The sequence below is a fragment of the Hylobates moloch genome, unplaced genomic scaffold, assembly GCF_009828535.3.
Source record: "Hylobates moloch isolate HMO894 unplaced genomic scaffold, HMol_V3 SCAFFOLD_2, whole genome shotgun sequence".
In the NCBI taxonomy this organism is placed as follows: domain Eukaryota; kingdom Metazoa; phylum Chordata; class Mammalia; order Primates; family Hylobatidae; genus Hylobates; species Hylobates moloch.
This window is the reverse complement of record NW_026652277.1, coordinates 167975593-167987087: the sequence shown is the minus strand read 5'-3', so window position 1 is coordinate 167987087 and position 11495 is coordinate 167975593. Positions and strand designations below refer to the sequence as shown.

At 45.5% G+C, this 11495-nt stretch overlaps 2 protein-coding genes across 3 annotated transcripts in view; one reads left to right on the top strand and one right to left on the bottom strand.

Annotated features, from left to right (window-relative positions):
- Nucleotides 1-1643: 1643 nt before the first annotated feature.
- Nucleotides 1644-9115, bottom strand: MRPL18 (mitochondrial ribosomal protein L18). 2 transcript variants are annotated; one of them, XM_032161841.2, is made up of 4 exons: nucleotides 8467-9115; nucleotides 7980-8166; nucleotides 2705-2787; nucleotides 1644-2021 (listed from the first exon to the last, which is right to left on the bottom strand). In XM_032161841.2, exons 1-4 carry the CDS (start codon nucleotides 8513-8515, stop codon nucleotides 1954-1956), a joined length of 387 nt encoding a protein of 128 aa, XP_032017732.1. In that variant the 5' UTR covers nucleotides 8516-9115; the 3' UTR covers nucleotides 1644-1953. The 2 variants fall into 2 exon arrangements, with proteins under 2 accessions (XP_032017732.1, XP_032017723.1); XM_032161832.2 differs by having other exon boundaries at nucleotides 2556-2787; nucleotides 8467-8884.
- A 323-nt stretch (nucleotides 9116-9438) lies between these two features.
- The window catches only part of TCP1 (t-complex 1), an 11727-nt gene continuing 9670 nt past the window's right edge, over nucleotides 9439-11495 (top strand). Inside the window, exons 1-3 of the mRNA XM_032161800.2 lie at nucleotides 9439-9694; nucleotides 10956-11041; nucleotides 11226-11354. Of these exons, the coding sequence (XP_032017691.1) occupies nucleotides 9631-9694; nucleotides 10956-11041; nucleotides 11226-11354 (279 nt within the window). The 5' untranslated portion in view covers nucleotides 9439-9630. The remainder of the gene's footprint in view (nucleotides 9695-10955; nucleotides 11042-11225; nucleotides 11355-11495) is intronic.

Sequence of the window (11495 nt, the reverse complement as noted above, 5' to 3'; positions counted from 1 at the left end):
CACCAATTTCTTTGCAGCCCTTAACGTGAGAATGTCATTTACAGGGCTTAGAATGTTAAGAGGCGTGGCAGGAGAGCAAGACAGAGTCCCCAGAAAGGGTGAAAGCAGAAGAGCGGAGCGGGAACAACCCCGGACGCAACTGCAAGCAGCAGATCCTTTGCTGCGGCTCACGGTCTTCTAAATCACCTCTTCCCAACTTCTCCATCACTGCCAGTATTAGTCTGTCCCCATTCCCTCTCCCAAGCCCCTGGACATCTTTTTCCTCATTCTCCTGTCCACCTTACCACTGTCTTGACACCTGCAATCAAACTTTGCAAAGCCTCAAGAACTGCCCATTAAATTGAAAGAATCCTTGGTCCCCAGGGATTATCTCGTGCACTTACTCCTTGCGGAAATCCCTACCTACACCATCACTTACACGTGGGCTTAATTTTTACTTTTGTTACTGTTTCCAGTGCAACCAGTCCATGATCTTCCTTACAGTGTCCTCCCTTGAATGCTAGGCTTCTACTTGAACAGCGCTTTGGAACTATGGTCCTCAAAGTGAGGTGCTCAAATCAATCTTTAAGGTTAGGGGAGAAAACATTACCATTATACTTTTTTATTTCTTCCTTTTGAGACAGAGTCTCACTCTGTCACCCAGGCTGGAGTGCAGTGGTGCCATCTCGGCTCTCTGCAATCTCCACCTCCTGAGTTAAGTGATTCGCCCTCCTCAGCCTCTGGAACAGCTGGGATTACAGGCATGCACCACCACGCCCAACTCATTTTTGTTTTTTAGTAGAGATAGGGTTAAACCGTATTGGCCAGGCTGGTCTCGAACTCCTGGCCTCAAGTGATCCACCTGCCTCAGCCTCCTAAAGTGCTGGGATTACAGGTGTGAGGCACTGCATCTGATATTCAATTATACTTTTAAATGCCTCTCCGGGACATTAATTAAGCAAAAGGGGACTATTAAGCCATTTGATTCTGAAGGCCTCTCAGAACAAATCATACTTCATACAGATGTGTTCCATTTAAAATAACACATTGAACACTCAAATTGGCAGAAGTAACATATTTCACTTCTAAACAAACGTGTAATTGGGGTATACATTTAAAAAACTGGAAAACAATGCTCTAGAAGCCACCTTAACTGCCTACAGGTTTTTTCTCACATTTATCAAATAGCCAAATATTAACACCTTAATCAGCTCCTTTCAGAGAACTGCCATGATTCCCAACTACCCAAGCTCAAATTTTAGATTAACTTGCATGCATTTCAAGTTTCTTCTATCTAATAAAATGTTCACTTCATGGCAGATTGAGCGCCCACTAACCCCATCCATTTCCACCTCTGCTTTCAGCTCCTCATGCCACCTCCTTCCTCTTTCAAATTTATTTCTCTTACTGTTGGGAACCAAGAGTTCAAGTGAGGTTGGCATTTGGTCCTTTCATTTTCACATACTGACTGTTCTATAATAAGCTTAGACTGATACTGACATTTCCTATTTTAAAAAACACCCCATACTCTGAGCAGCAAACAACTATCATTCACTGAGATCACTCGCCATGAACTAGACACAGTAATAAGTGCTTTACATCAACCTCATATGTGCTCCACTGCCACAGTGAGCTCAGACAGAAAATGTCATATAACCAGAAAATAAGAGTTCATAATATGCCTTTATTTTGTAATTTATAAACAACTTCTGACTTGCCCTTTGAAAGTTAATTATAATTGATGACTGCTTTTCTTAGATGCTTCTGAAGCCCAAGAGAGGGGCAGAATGTAGTTCTTGATTTAAAAAAACAGAAAACGGGGGAGGATGACCTTAACTACAAATAATATTCTGCTGCAACATTATTGCTGTAAAACTTCCAAGCTGGCTGTTCTTCCAGATGCTCTCTTTTGACGGCTGTAGTGGCTGACAGTTTTATATTTACATGTTCAAAACAACTAATGCTTCCATTTATTCATAGATTCTCTGAGGTTCCCGTAGAACCACACCACCTTCTGTCATGGCACTTTGTAGTCGTTTCATCTGGTTTTGAAGATCAGGAAAAAAAAGGAAAAGATTAAGTCAGCAGCACGAGTAGGCTGGAAATACTTTCACCTTCCAAAAGACAGAAATAAATTGATTTGTTCTTGCTAACTTTCCAGCCTACAATGGTTTTTCAGAAAGTGATCTTAATAATGATGTAAGTAAAAAGGAAATGCAGAGATGTCAAGGTTCAGCAGCATTTCAAAATATTATATGGACAAGATGTCAATATATGAACAGGAAATACAGTGGCGGACATCATGGACTACAGAATCAGTCACCCTGGGTTTGAAATCCACCATACACTGACTCTGGGCAAGTAAGCCTCAGTTTATTTCTGTATAGAATGAGAGTACTAGTCCCTACCCTATGGACTGACGTGAGGATTAAATGAAGTAACACTGTTGAGTACTCACCAAAGGGTCTGACACATGGAAAGTATTTGGTAAGTAAAAACCGTTATTATTACGTAAGTTATCTAATGCCAAGAATTAACACAATACCTTTTCAATAAGTACATGAAAACAAAAATACCGAGTCTGAGGCTGCCTCCCACGGGGTTGGTTGGTAGACCATGAAGTTGATTCCCGCCTCTAAGCATCTCTGTGCCAGCACTCGTCCTATACTCTCACAAGCCACCACATTTCTGGTACTATAAAGGTGCTTTTTAATAGCCCACTCACGAGTGGAGGCCGAAACCACAACCTTGCCATTCTGATGCTCCACAAGTGCTTCTACATGATGCTGAGTCCTTATAACTCGCAACCTAAATGGGGTGAGAAGATAATAAAATCACAGAAGAATCTGTATCCTAAAGTTACGTTAATTGAGGTGAATAAATGACTAAATATTTTTCAACAATCCAGTGTTTGGTTAATTTACTTCAACATATTTAACTTGGATTTTGCTTGGGAAAAGTGTTTTTCCTCTGCCTTTATGAGAATATCCTCAATAATAAACTAAATAGTTCAAGTATCATGAAGAAATTTGTTTCTGAAGAGCTGAGTTTTATTTACAGATCTACTTCAAAAAGAGATTTGAAGAGGCAGAGCTAAGTTACTGAACATATGCATGATGTGGATATACTTACTCTTTGCTTTTATTTATAGCTAGCACGAAAATAAATATAAGACGGAGCAAAAATTTAAATGCAAAAACTGAAATCATAACAGTACTAGAAGAAAACATGAGAAATTTTTTAATAATCTCAAGGTATGCATATTTAAATATGACATCAAACCATGTCATATGGCTTTTATTATTTTTCAGAAACAGGGTCTCACTCTCACCCAGCTCGGAGTACAGTAGTGCAACCACAGCTCACTGTAGCCTCAAACCCCTGGGCTCAAGCAACTCTCCTGCCTTAGTCTCCCAAGTAGTTGGCATTACAGGTGCATGCCACCGCACCAAGATAATTTTTATTTTATTTTGTAGAGACAGGGTCTCACTATGTTGCCCAGACTGGTATCAAACTCCTGGCCTCAAGCGACCCACCCTTCTCAACCTCCCAAAGCACTGGGATTACAGGCATGAGCCACTGTGTCCACCTTCATATGGCCATTTTTTTTTTTTTTTTTTTTTGAGACAGGGTCTGCCTCTGTCCCTCAGGCTAGAGTACAGAGGCACGAACTTGGCTCACAGCAGCCTCTGCCTCCTGGGTTCAAGTCATCCTTCCACCTCAACCTCCCAAGTAGCTGGGACTACAGGCACATGCCACTGCAGCCAGCTAATTTTTGTATTTTTTTGTAGAGACAGGGTTTGCCATATTGCCCAGGCTGGTCTCGAACTCCTAAGCTCAAGCAGTCTGCCCACCTCAGCCTCCTAATGTGCTGGGGTTACAGGCTGAGCCACCATGCCCAGCCCCTCATGGCATAAAAAAGAAATGATGGACAAAATTTGCTGCATGGTTAAAAAAAAAAAAGTAAAATGAAGTCAAAAGAAAAGCAATGAAACAAAAAATATTTTAGGCTGGGCATGTGACTCATGCTTGTAATCCCAGCACTGTGGGAGGCTGAGGCAGGAGGACTGCTAGAGCCAAGGAGTTCAAGACCAGCCCAGGCAAAATAGTGACACTCTGTCTCTACAAAAAATAGAAAAAAAATCAGCCAGGCGTGATGGTGTGCACCTGTAGTCCCAGCTATTTGGGAGGCTGAAGTGGGAAGATTGTTTGAGCCCGGGTGCTTGTGGCTGCAGTGAGCCGTGATAATGCCCTGCACTCCAGCCTGGGTGACAGAGTGAAACCCTGTCACAAAAATATAAAAAGAAAAAATATTTTAAACTCATATATTGTTCAAAGAGCTAATTTACACAATATGTTAAAAGCCTCCTATAATTAACAAGAAAATGATCAATAACAGGCAAAGCATTATCTGAACAGACTGTTCACAGAAAAGAAAAATATTAATGACTCAAATTCACAAAAATATGCTCAATCTCACTAACAAAATGCATGGACAAGACAATTCGAGGCAACATTGTAATCATAAAAGAGAATCACCCTCTGGGAGCCAGTTAAGTAAAATCCATGCAATGGTATTCCATATAGTTAACGAAATGAATGAAGTAATGCTTTATAATGATGAAAATAATAGTTAACATTTACTGAGCACTTAGTATATGCCAGGCCTGTCTTAACGGTTTATAGATAAAGCTTATGTCTCAATTCTATTATTTTTTCTGTTTTTTTTTTCTAAGCTGCAGAAACTAACACAGAAGGTTAAGTAACTTGAAAAAGATTAAAACTAGTAAGTAATGGAGCCATGGTTTAAGTCCCAGTGTCTGGCTCCAGTCAATGCTCTTAACTGCCATGAAGAATCTTCAAGATGTATTTTTAAGTGCGTGCTTGGGGTGGTTGAGGGTGGTGGTGAAGAAAGATGGGGAAGTGTTTATGGTATGCTAAGATTTATTAAGTTTTCGCTTATATGCATAGACAATCTTTAGAAGGACACACAAGAAACTGTACTCCCTTTGGATTTTATAACATATGTATATATTATACTTTAAAAAGTTAAGTTTAAGTTAATGAAAACACACCCAAATCAGAAGAGTCTCACTAGGATTCTCAATGTGAAATAGAAGAGGCATTAGATTTGGAAATACGGAGTCTACTCCTGGTTTTCCTGGTGGCTCTAGTAAAAAAACACAATCTCTTTGGTTTTTTTTGAGACGGAGTCTCGCTCTGTTGCCCAGGCTGGAGTGCAGTGGCGCGATCTCGGCTCACTGCAAGCTTCGGCTCACTGCAAGCTCTGCCTCCCGGGTTCACGCCACTCTCCTGCCTCAGCCTCCGTAGTAGCTGGGACTACAGGCGCCTGCCACCATGCCTGGCTAATTTTTTTGTGTATTTTTAGTAGAGACAGGGTTTCACCGTGTTAGCCAGGATAGTCTTGATCTCCTGACCTCGCAATCCGCCCGCCTCGGCCTCCCAAAGTGCTGGGATTACAAGCGTGAGCCACTGCGCCCGGCCAAAAATCACAATCTCTTAAACCAGGAGTCAACAATCTTTTTCCACAAAGTGCCAGATAGTAAATATTTTAGGCTTTCTAGGCCATACAGCTTCTGTTGAAACTGTTCGACTCAGCCATTGTAGTGCTAGAACAGCCAGGTGATGCGTAAACAAATGAGAATAGGTACAGCTATGCTCTAAGAACCCAGGCAACGGAATTTGATTTTCATTTAATTTTCGCAAGTCACAAAACATTCTTTTGATTTTTTTTTAACTTAAAAAAGTAAAAACAAGTTTTTAGCTCACAAACTACCTTTGGCCCACGGTTTGCTGACCTGTCTTAAACCATTTGTTCAATGAAGGGCCCAATTCATTACGTCAAAGGTCATTTCCTACTATAATATTCTGAAATTCTCTACTTTTAATATTGCGAGTAAGGCAGACAGAGAAAAAATGAGGAAATACATCTTTAGTTATTTTTAATGATCCAAATATTAAATCAAAGTAATAAACTGGGGCCGAGTGCAGTGGCTCACGCCTGTAATCCCAGCACTTTCAGAGGCTGAGTCAGGCAGATCTCTTGAGCTCAAGAGCTGGAGACCAGCCTGGGCAGTGGTGAAACCCCATCTCTACAAAAAATACCAGAAAAGAAAAAGAAAAAAATTAGCTGGGCATGGTGGTGTGTGCCTGCAGTCCCAGATGCTCAGGAAGCTGAGATGGGAGAATCGTTTGAGCCTGGGAGGCGGAGGTCGCAGTGAGCTGGTACTGTACCACTGCACTCCAGCCTGGGTGACAGAGCCAGAGCTTGTCTCAAACAAAACAAAACAAATTAGCTGGGAGTAGTGGCATGCGCCTCTAGTCCCAGCCACTCAGGAGGCTGAGGTGGGAAGATTGCTTGAGCCCAGGGAAGTCAAGGATGCAGTAAGCAGATATCATACTGCATTCTAGCCTGGGCAACAGACCCAGACCCTGTCTCAAAAACAAAGAAAAAAGAAAGTAATAGGTTGGGTGTTTCGAAAGATTTTTAGCCTTAAGATCCAGATTATTTAAAAAGTGAACTGCCTACTCCCTTTCTTGGACTCCCTCCTCTATGAGTAAAAATGTATCACAACAACTGTAACACATCATTATCCCCATTTCACTTTCCACTATGAAACTTAAGACTTTTGATGACAGGGATAACATCTACTTTATCTTTGTAACTCCTGCCTCTAACACAATGCCTAGTAAGTGATACAGGTACAGGTACAATGTTTGTTCAATAAATAAATAACACATCACACAGTTATGATTTCCAATTTACTCTTACAACTTTATATAGTCCTTAAGAAATTCTAAAAAATCCTCACCAAGCAGATAAGCAGCAGATAAACCTGATAAACACCTACATGCTGTAGTATAGTGGTAATAACTTAGGGTCCTGGCTCTGAGGTCAGTTAGAACATATGTAAATCTTAGCTCTGACACTTACTAATCATGTCTCCCTAAACCTCAATTTCTTCGCTCCTGTAAAATAGGGGAAATTATAACTACTTCATGATGTAATTTTAAGGATTAAATGAGAAAAAATATATAAAGCAAGTAGCATAATTCCTGGCAAATCTAAGTGTTCATTAAACAACCACCTTTATAACAAAGTATCTCAAGTCATACTAGACTCCTAACTGGTCTTTCTTCGACTCCTGCTCCCTTAAAAATTTAGTCTTCCAAAAAGCAGCTAGAATGACTTTTTTTTTTTTTTTTGAGACAGAATTTTGCTCTGTCGCCCAGGCGCTCAGCTCACTGCAACCTCCGCCTCCTGGGTTCAAGTGATTCTCGTGCCTCAGCCACTGGAGTAGCTGGGATTACAGGCGTGCACCACCACGCCCGTCTAATTTCTGTATTTTTAGTAGAGATGGGGTTTCACCATGTTGGCCAGGTTGGTCTCAAACTCCTGACCTCAGATGATCCGCCTTCCTCGGCTGCCTTCCTAAAGTGCTGGGATTACAGGCGAGAGACACCGCGCCCAGCCAGAATGATCTTGAAAAACCAGTTCGGGCTCAAGCTTTAAATCCTCTCGTAGTTTCCCACTATAATGAAAATAAAGTCTTAAGTGCTCATCTTGACTTACAAAGCTAATGATCTGTCGCCTCCTTACCCCTCCATGTTCATCTTAGGCCATTCACCCTCTGCCAATTGAGCTTCAGATCCACAAGCTCTTCGGTTCCTCACCCCAGCAGTTTCCTCTGCTAGGAATGCTCTTTCTGGCAGATGACTAGGCTTCTTCCTCTTTCAGATCTCAGCTTCTTAAATATCACCTCCTCAGACAGGCCTTAGTAGGTATCCTGTCCGCTACTCTAACATCCTCTTTAAATATCCCCCATCACACCTATTTGTTGTTTGTTCCAGCCCCTCCGCGAACCCTGCCTCTACCCGCCGCATGGCAGCTACCTGGGAGAGTGCCTGGAGTTGAATGAATGAAAATAGTCTGTAGGGTGCACTGCCCTTCTCTGTCAACCACAAGCAGATTTAATTACCTGTGCCAGAACTCACGGGAGGGCCACACCGTCCGCCAGCCCCGCTCTTTCCTGGCTACAGATAAAAGCTCCAGGTTCCGGGGGTTCCGGTTGGTGAACTCTGGGGCGACAGCTTCATTTTCCACAGGGTCCACTTCAGGTTTCGCTACCGGCTCGGAGCTGGTTGACAGGGCTGCGAACCTGCACCCTGGGCAACGGAAACAACCGCACGGGGCTTAAAAATGACGGATACGGACAGCGCACGAACCCGCTCTAACGTCTATCCGCTTTTACACCCCCAATCTTCAGGCCCGAGGGGACGAAAAATACGTATGCCCACAGGGTGGAGTCAGCACTGACCCCGTCCTTAACTTCCAACTGTGGTCTTTGCAGTGCCGCGAGCTCTAATTCGATCCGGCACGTCGAAAACACAATAGAACCCGCACGTTCCAATGTACTGTGCAAGCCCTGGCAAGTGAACTGGGAGAAGGGGTGCAAGACTAATTACCAGGGTTCCTGCTAACCGAGAACCCCCAAAACCGCGACCGAAGCGCCATCGCTGAGACGATCTCGGAATAGCCGCGCCTCTTTTTCCTCACGGACGACTCAGTCGCCCGCCAGCCGCAGCCACATAAAGTCAAGGAAAAGCCTTTGGCTGCTGTAGATGCCCAAACTCTCCACGCCAGACGCCCCCGACCCGGAAGTAGCAAGTTCCCTGCCACTGAGTGGCCAAGAGGGCGATCTGTTATCCTGCACCGCCAATCATCGCTCACGTCGAGGGGCACGCAGGCCCTGGAGCCCACCAACCACCTCGTAAACCACGCCCACGACCACGCTTTTTGCTTAAGTCCAGGGTCAAAGGCATCCACCCAACAACTTCACCTAACCCTATTTGGGTTCTCTACTCGGAAAGCTTGGGCGGTCATTGACTGGTGCACACACACCCCAACTGGGCACCGCGTAGGAATGAGGTGCAGTTTTCTCTTTAAAAAGGGTGGTTGTCTTCCTCGAACCAAAAATTTTCCCGTATGGCCCGCTGGAAAAACTGCCCCGTCCCACCCAGGTTTGCGCCCCTAAACTTATACTTCTGAGGCCTGGAGCAAAGCCGGCCGATCTGCCTCACGCTCCCCGAGCAGGGACAAGGAAAGGACACTAAAGCTAAAACGCAAGACTCGCTCAGAACCCCAACTCTACCTTGGAGACGGGCCCGCCCCTCCAGTTACACCCCAGCTCCAAGCTCCACCCTTCCTACTTTTTCTAGAAGGCACTAGAATGGCCCACTGCGTCTGCGCAACGCCGTTTGAGGCGAAGGTTCAGCCTCTTCCCAGCGGTCCAAGATCCGACTTCCGTTCTCCGCTTTCGCGCCCTTCCCATCGGCTATCTAATTGGACAAAAATGCCGAGCCCGCCCCTTCCCGAGAGCCTCACTTCCGGCACAGTCCAGTTTCTCTCCCTGTTGTCCCCGCCTCTTTTTCCTTCCCGCCGTGCCCCGTGGTCGGGCCAGGGCAGCCGGGAAGCGGGTGGGGCGGTGTGTTACCCAGTAGCTCCTGGGGCATCGCTCGGGTACGCTCCACGCCGTCGCAGCCACTGCTGTGGTCGCTGGTCGGCCGAGGGGCCGCGACACTGGTTGCCCGCGGTGTGAGCAGAATTCGACGTGTATCGCTGCCGTGAAGATGGAGGGGCCTTTGTCCGTGTTCGGTGACCGCAGCACTGGGGAAGCGATCCGCTCCCAGAACGGTAAGGGCGGGCCGGGCCTGGGTCGGGCTTGCGGGCGGGGAGGGCCGAGTCCTACCGCGACCGGATCCCGGCTGCCCTCCTCGTGCCTCTCCTCCTTTACCTCCGCAGAAAGAGCCTCGGGGCCCCGCAGCCGGACCCAGCCCACCCGCCGTTCTCTGGGGCAGGGCGCTGTGGCCCCCTCTTCCCACAGCGGGGAGGAGCCCCGGAGCGCGCGGTAGGGTTTTGAGACCGGCAGCGTGTGGATGTGCTGTCCGCGGCGGCGTTGGAAACGCGCCCTCCGCGGGAAAGCGGGCTTCCCGGGCTCGCACGTGCGGGCCACGCTTCGCACCCCCTTTTGTTTCAGGGCGACCCCCTGAGCGTCCATGTTAAACGCCAGGTTTCATTTTAGGACCATTTACCAGAAAAAGAGTAGGTTCCTCCGCGCGCCCTCGGATGAGCCCGGTGCCCTGTCCGCCTGCAGCTGCAGTCGAGGTCGGGCCCCCGGCACCAGCTCTATCCGGGTTGACAGCTTCTTACAGTAGAATTAGCCCAGGAAAAGGCACTCGAGTGCGTTAACCCCAGGAGACGGCAGCGCCAACTTGGCAGAGCGTTTGCTGTCGGGCCTTTGGATACTTACAGAGCTTACTGTTTCTTGATAGATTCCTAATTTTTTTCGTAAACAAATCTGAAAGTCACCGCCTTCCCCGTTGACTACCGATTTCTCTCCTCACAGAGTTTTAATGAGCAAAAAACTTGCAGGATGTGAAGGAAAAGGCTGGTATAGCTGTACGAAGTGGCAGAGCATGAAATTGTGGTTATTACTTTTTTTTTCTCCCGCCATCAGATTCCACCCCCCATCAAAGCTGTGCCAAACAGGCTCGCTTTGTTTAGGGACAGGGTCCCACCTGTCGCCCAGACGAGTCTGAGTGCCATCATAGCTCACTGCAGTCTCCAAGCACAGGCCCGCGCCGCCACTTCCCGGCTTTTTTATTTTTTGTAGAAATGGGTTTCCCTATGTTGGGCAAAGGGGTCTCAAACTCTTGGCATCAAGCGATCCTCCTGCCTCGGCCTCCCGGTGTTGGAATTACAGATGTGAGCCACAGTGTCCGGCCCCATTTAGACTCTTAGTAGGTGGTTTTTAAATAATTAACACAGATTTGTAGATTTGGGAAATATAGGGGCTGTTGGATGTCATTTACCTTTAGGCTGAAATTACTGTCTTTCAGAGTTGTGGCTTATCCTCATTTCTTTTTTATTTTTGTTTTTAATTGATTGTCTACAGTTATGGCTGCAGCTTCGATTGCCAATATTGTAAAAAGTTCTCTTGGTCCAGTTGGCTTGGATAAAATGTTGGTGGATGATATTGGTGTAAGTACACATAACTTGTGTTAGTTGCCTTAAAGTAAAACTATCTTCAGTGTTTTGCTATGTTCGTTCTTTGACTTTATCAGAATCCATGTACTGGAAGGTGATACTAAAGGTGAACGTGTATTATAATGGGGCTGTGTTGATTTCTGTAAGTGGTTCATATTTTTTCCTGCGAATTTCTTAGGATGTAACCATTACTAACGATGGTGCAACCATCCTGAAGTTGCTGGAGGTAGAACATCCTGCAGCTAAAGTTCTTTGTGAGCTGGCTGATCTGCAAGACAAAGAAGTTGGAGATGGAACTACATCAGTGGTAGGTAGACTGAGTAAAGAATGATCATTTTTCTAAAAACGACCGACTTTCAGAAAGTTGAAGCCATAAGTGGGTCATTTGTGCTGTGTCAGAAATAAATTACATATTCTGAATGCGCAGAAGATTGAGCAAGAAGAAAAA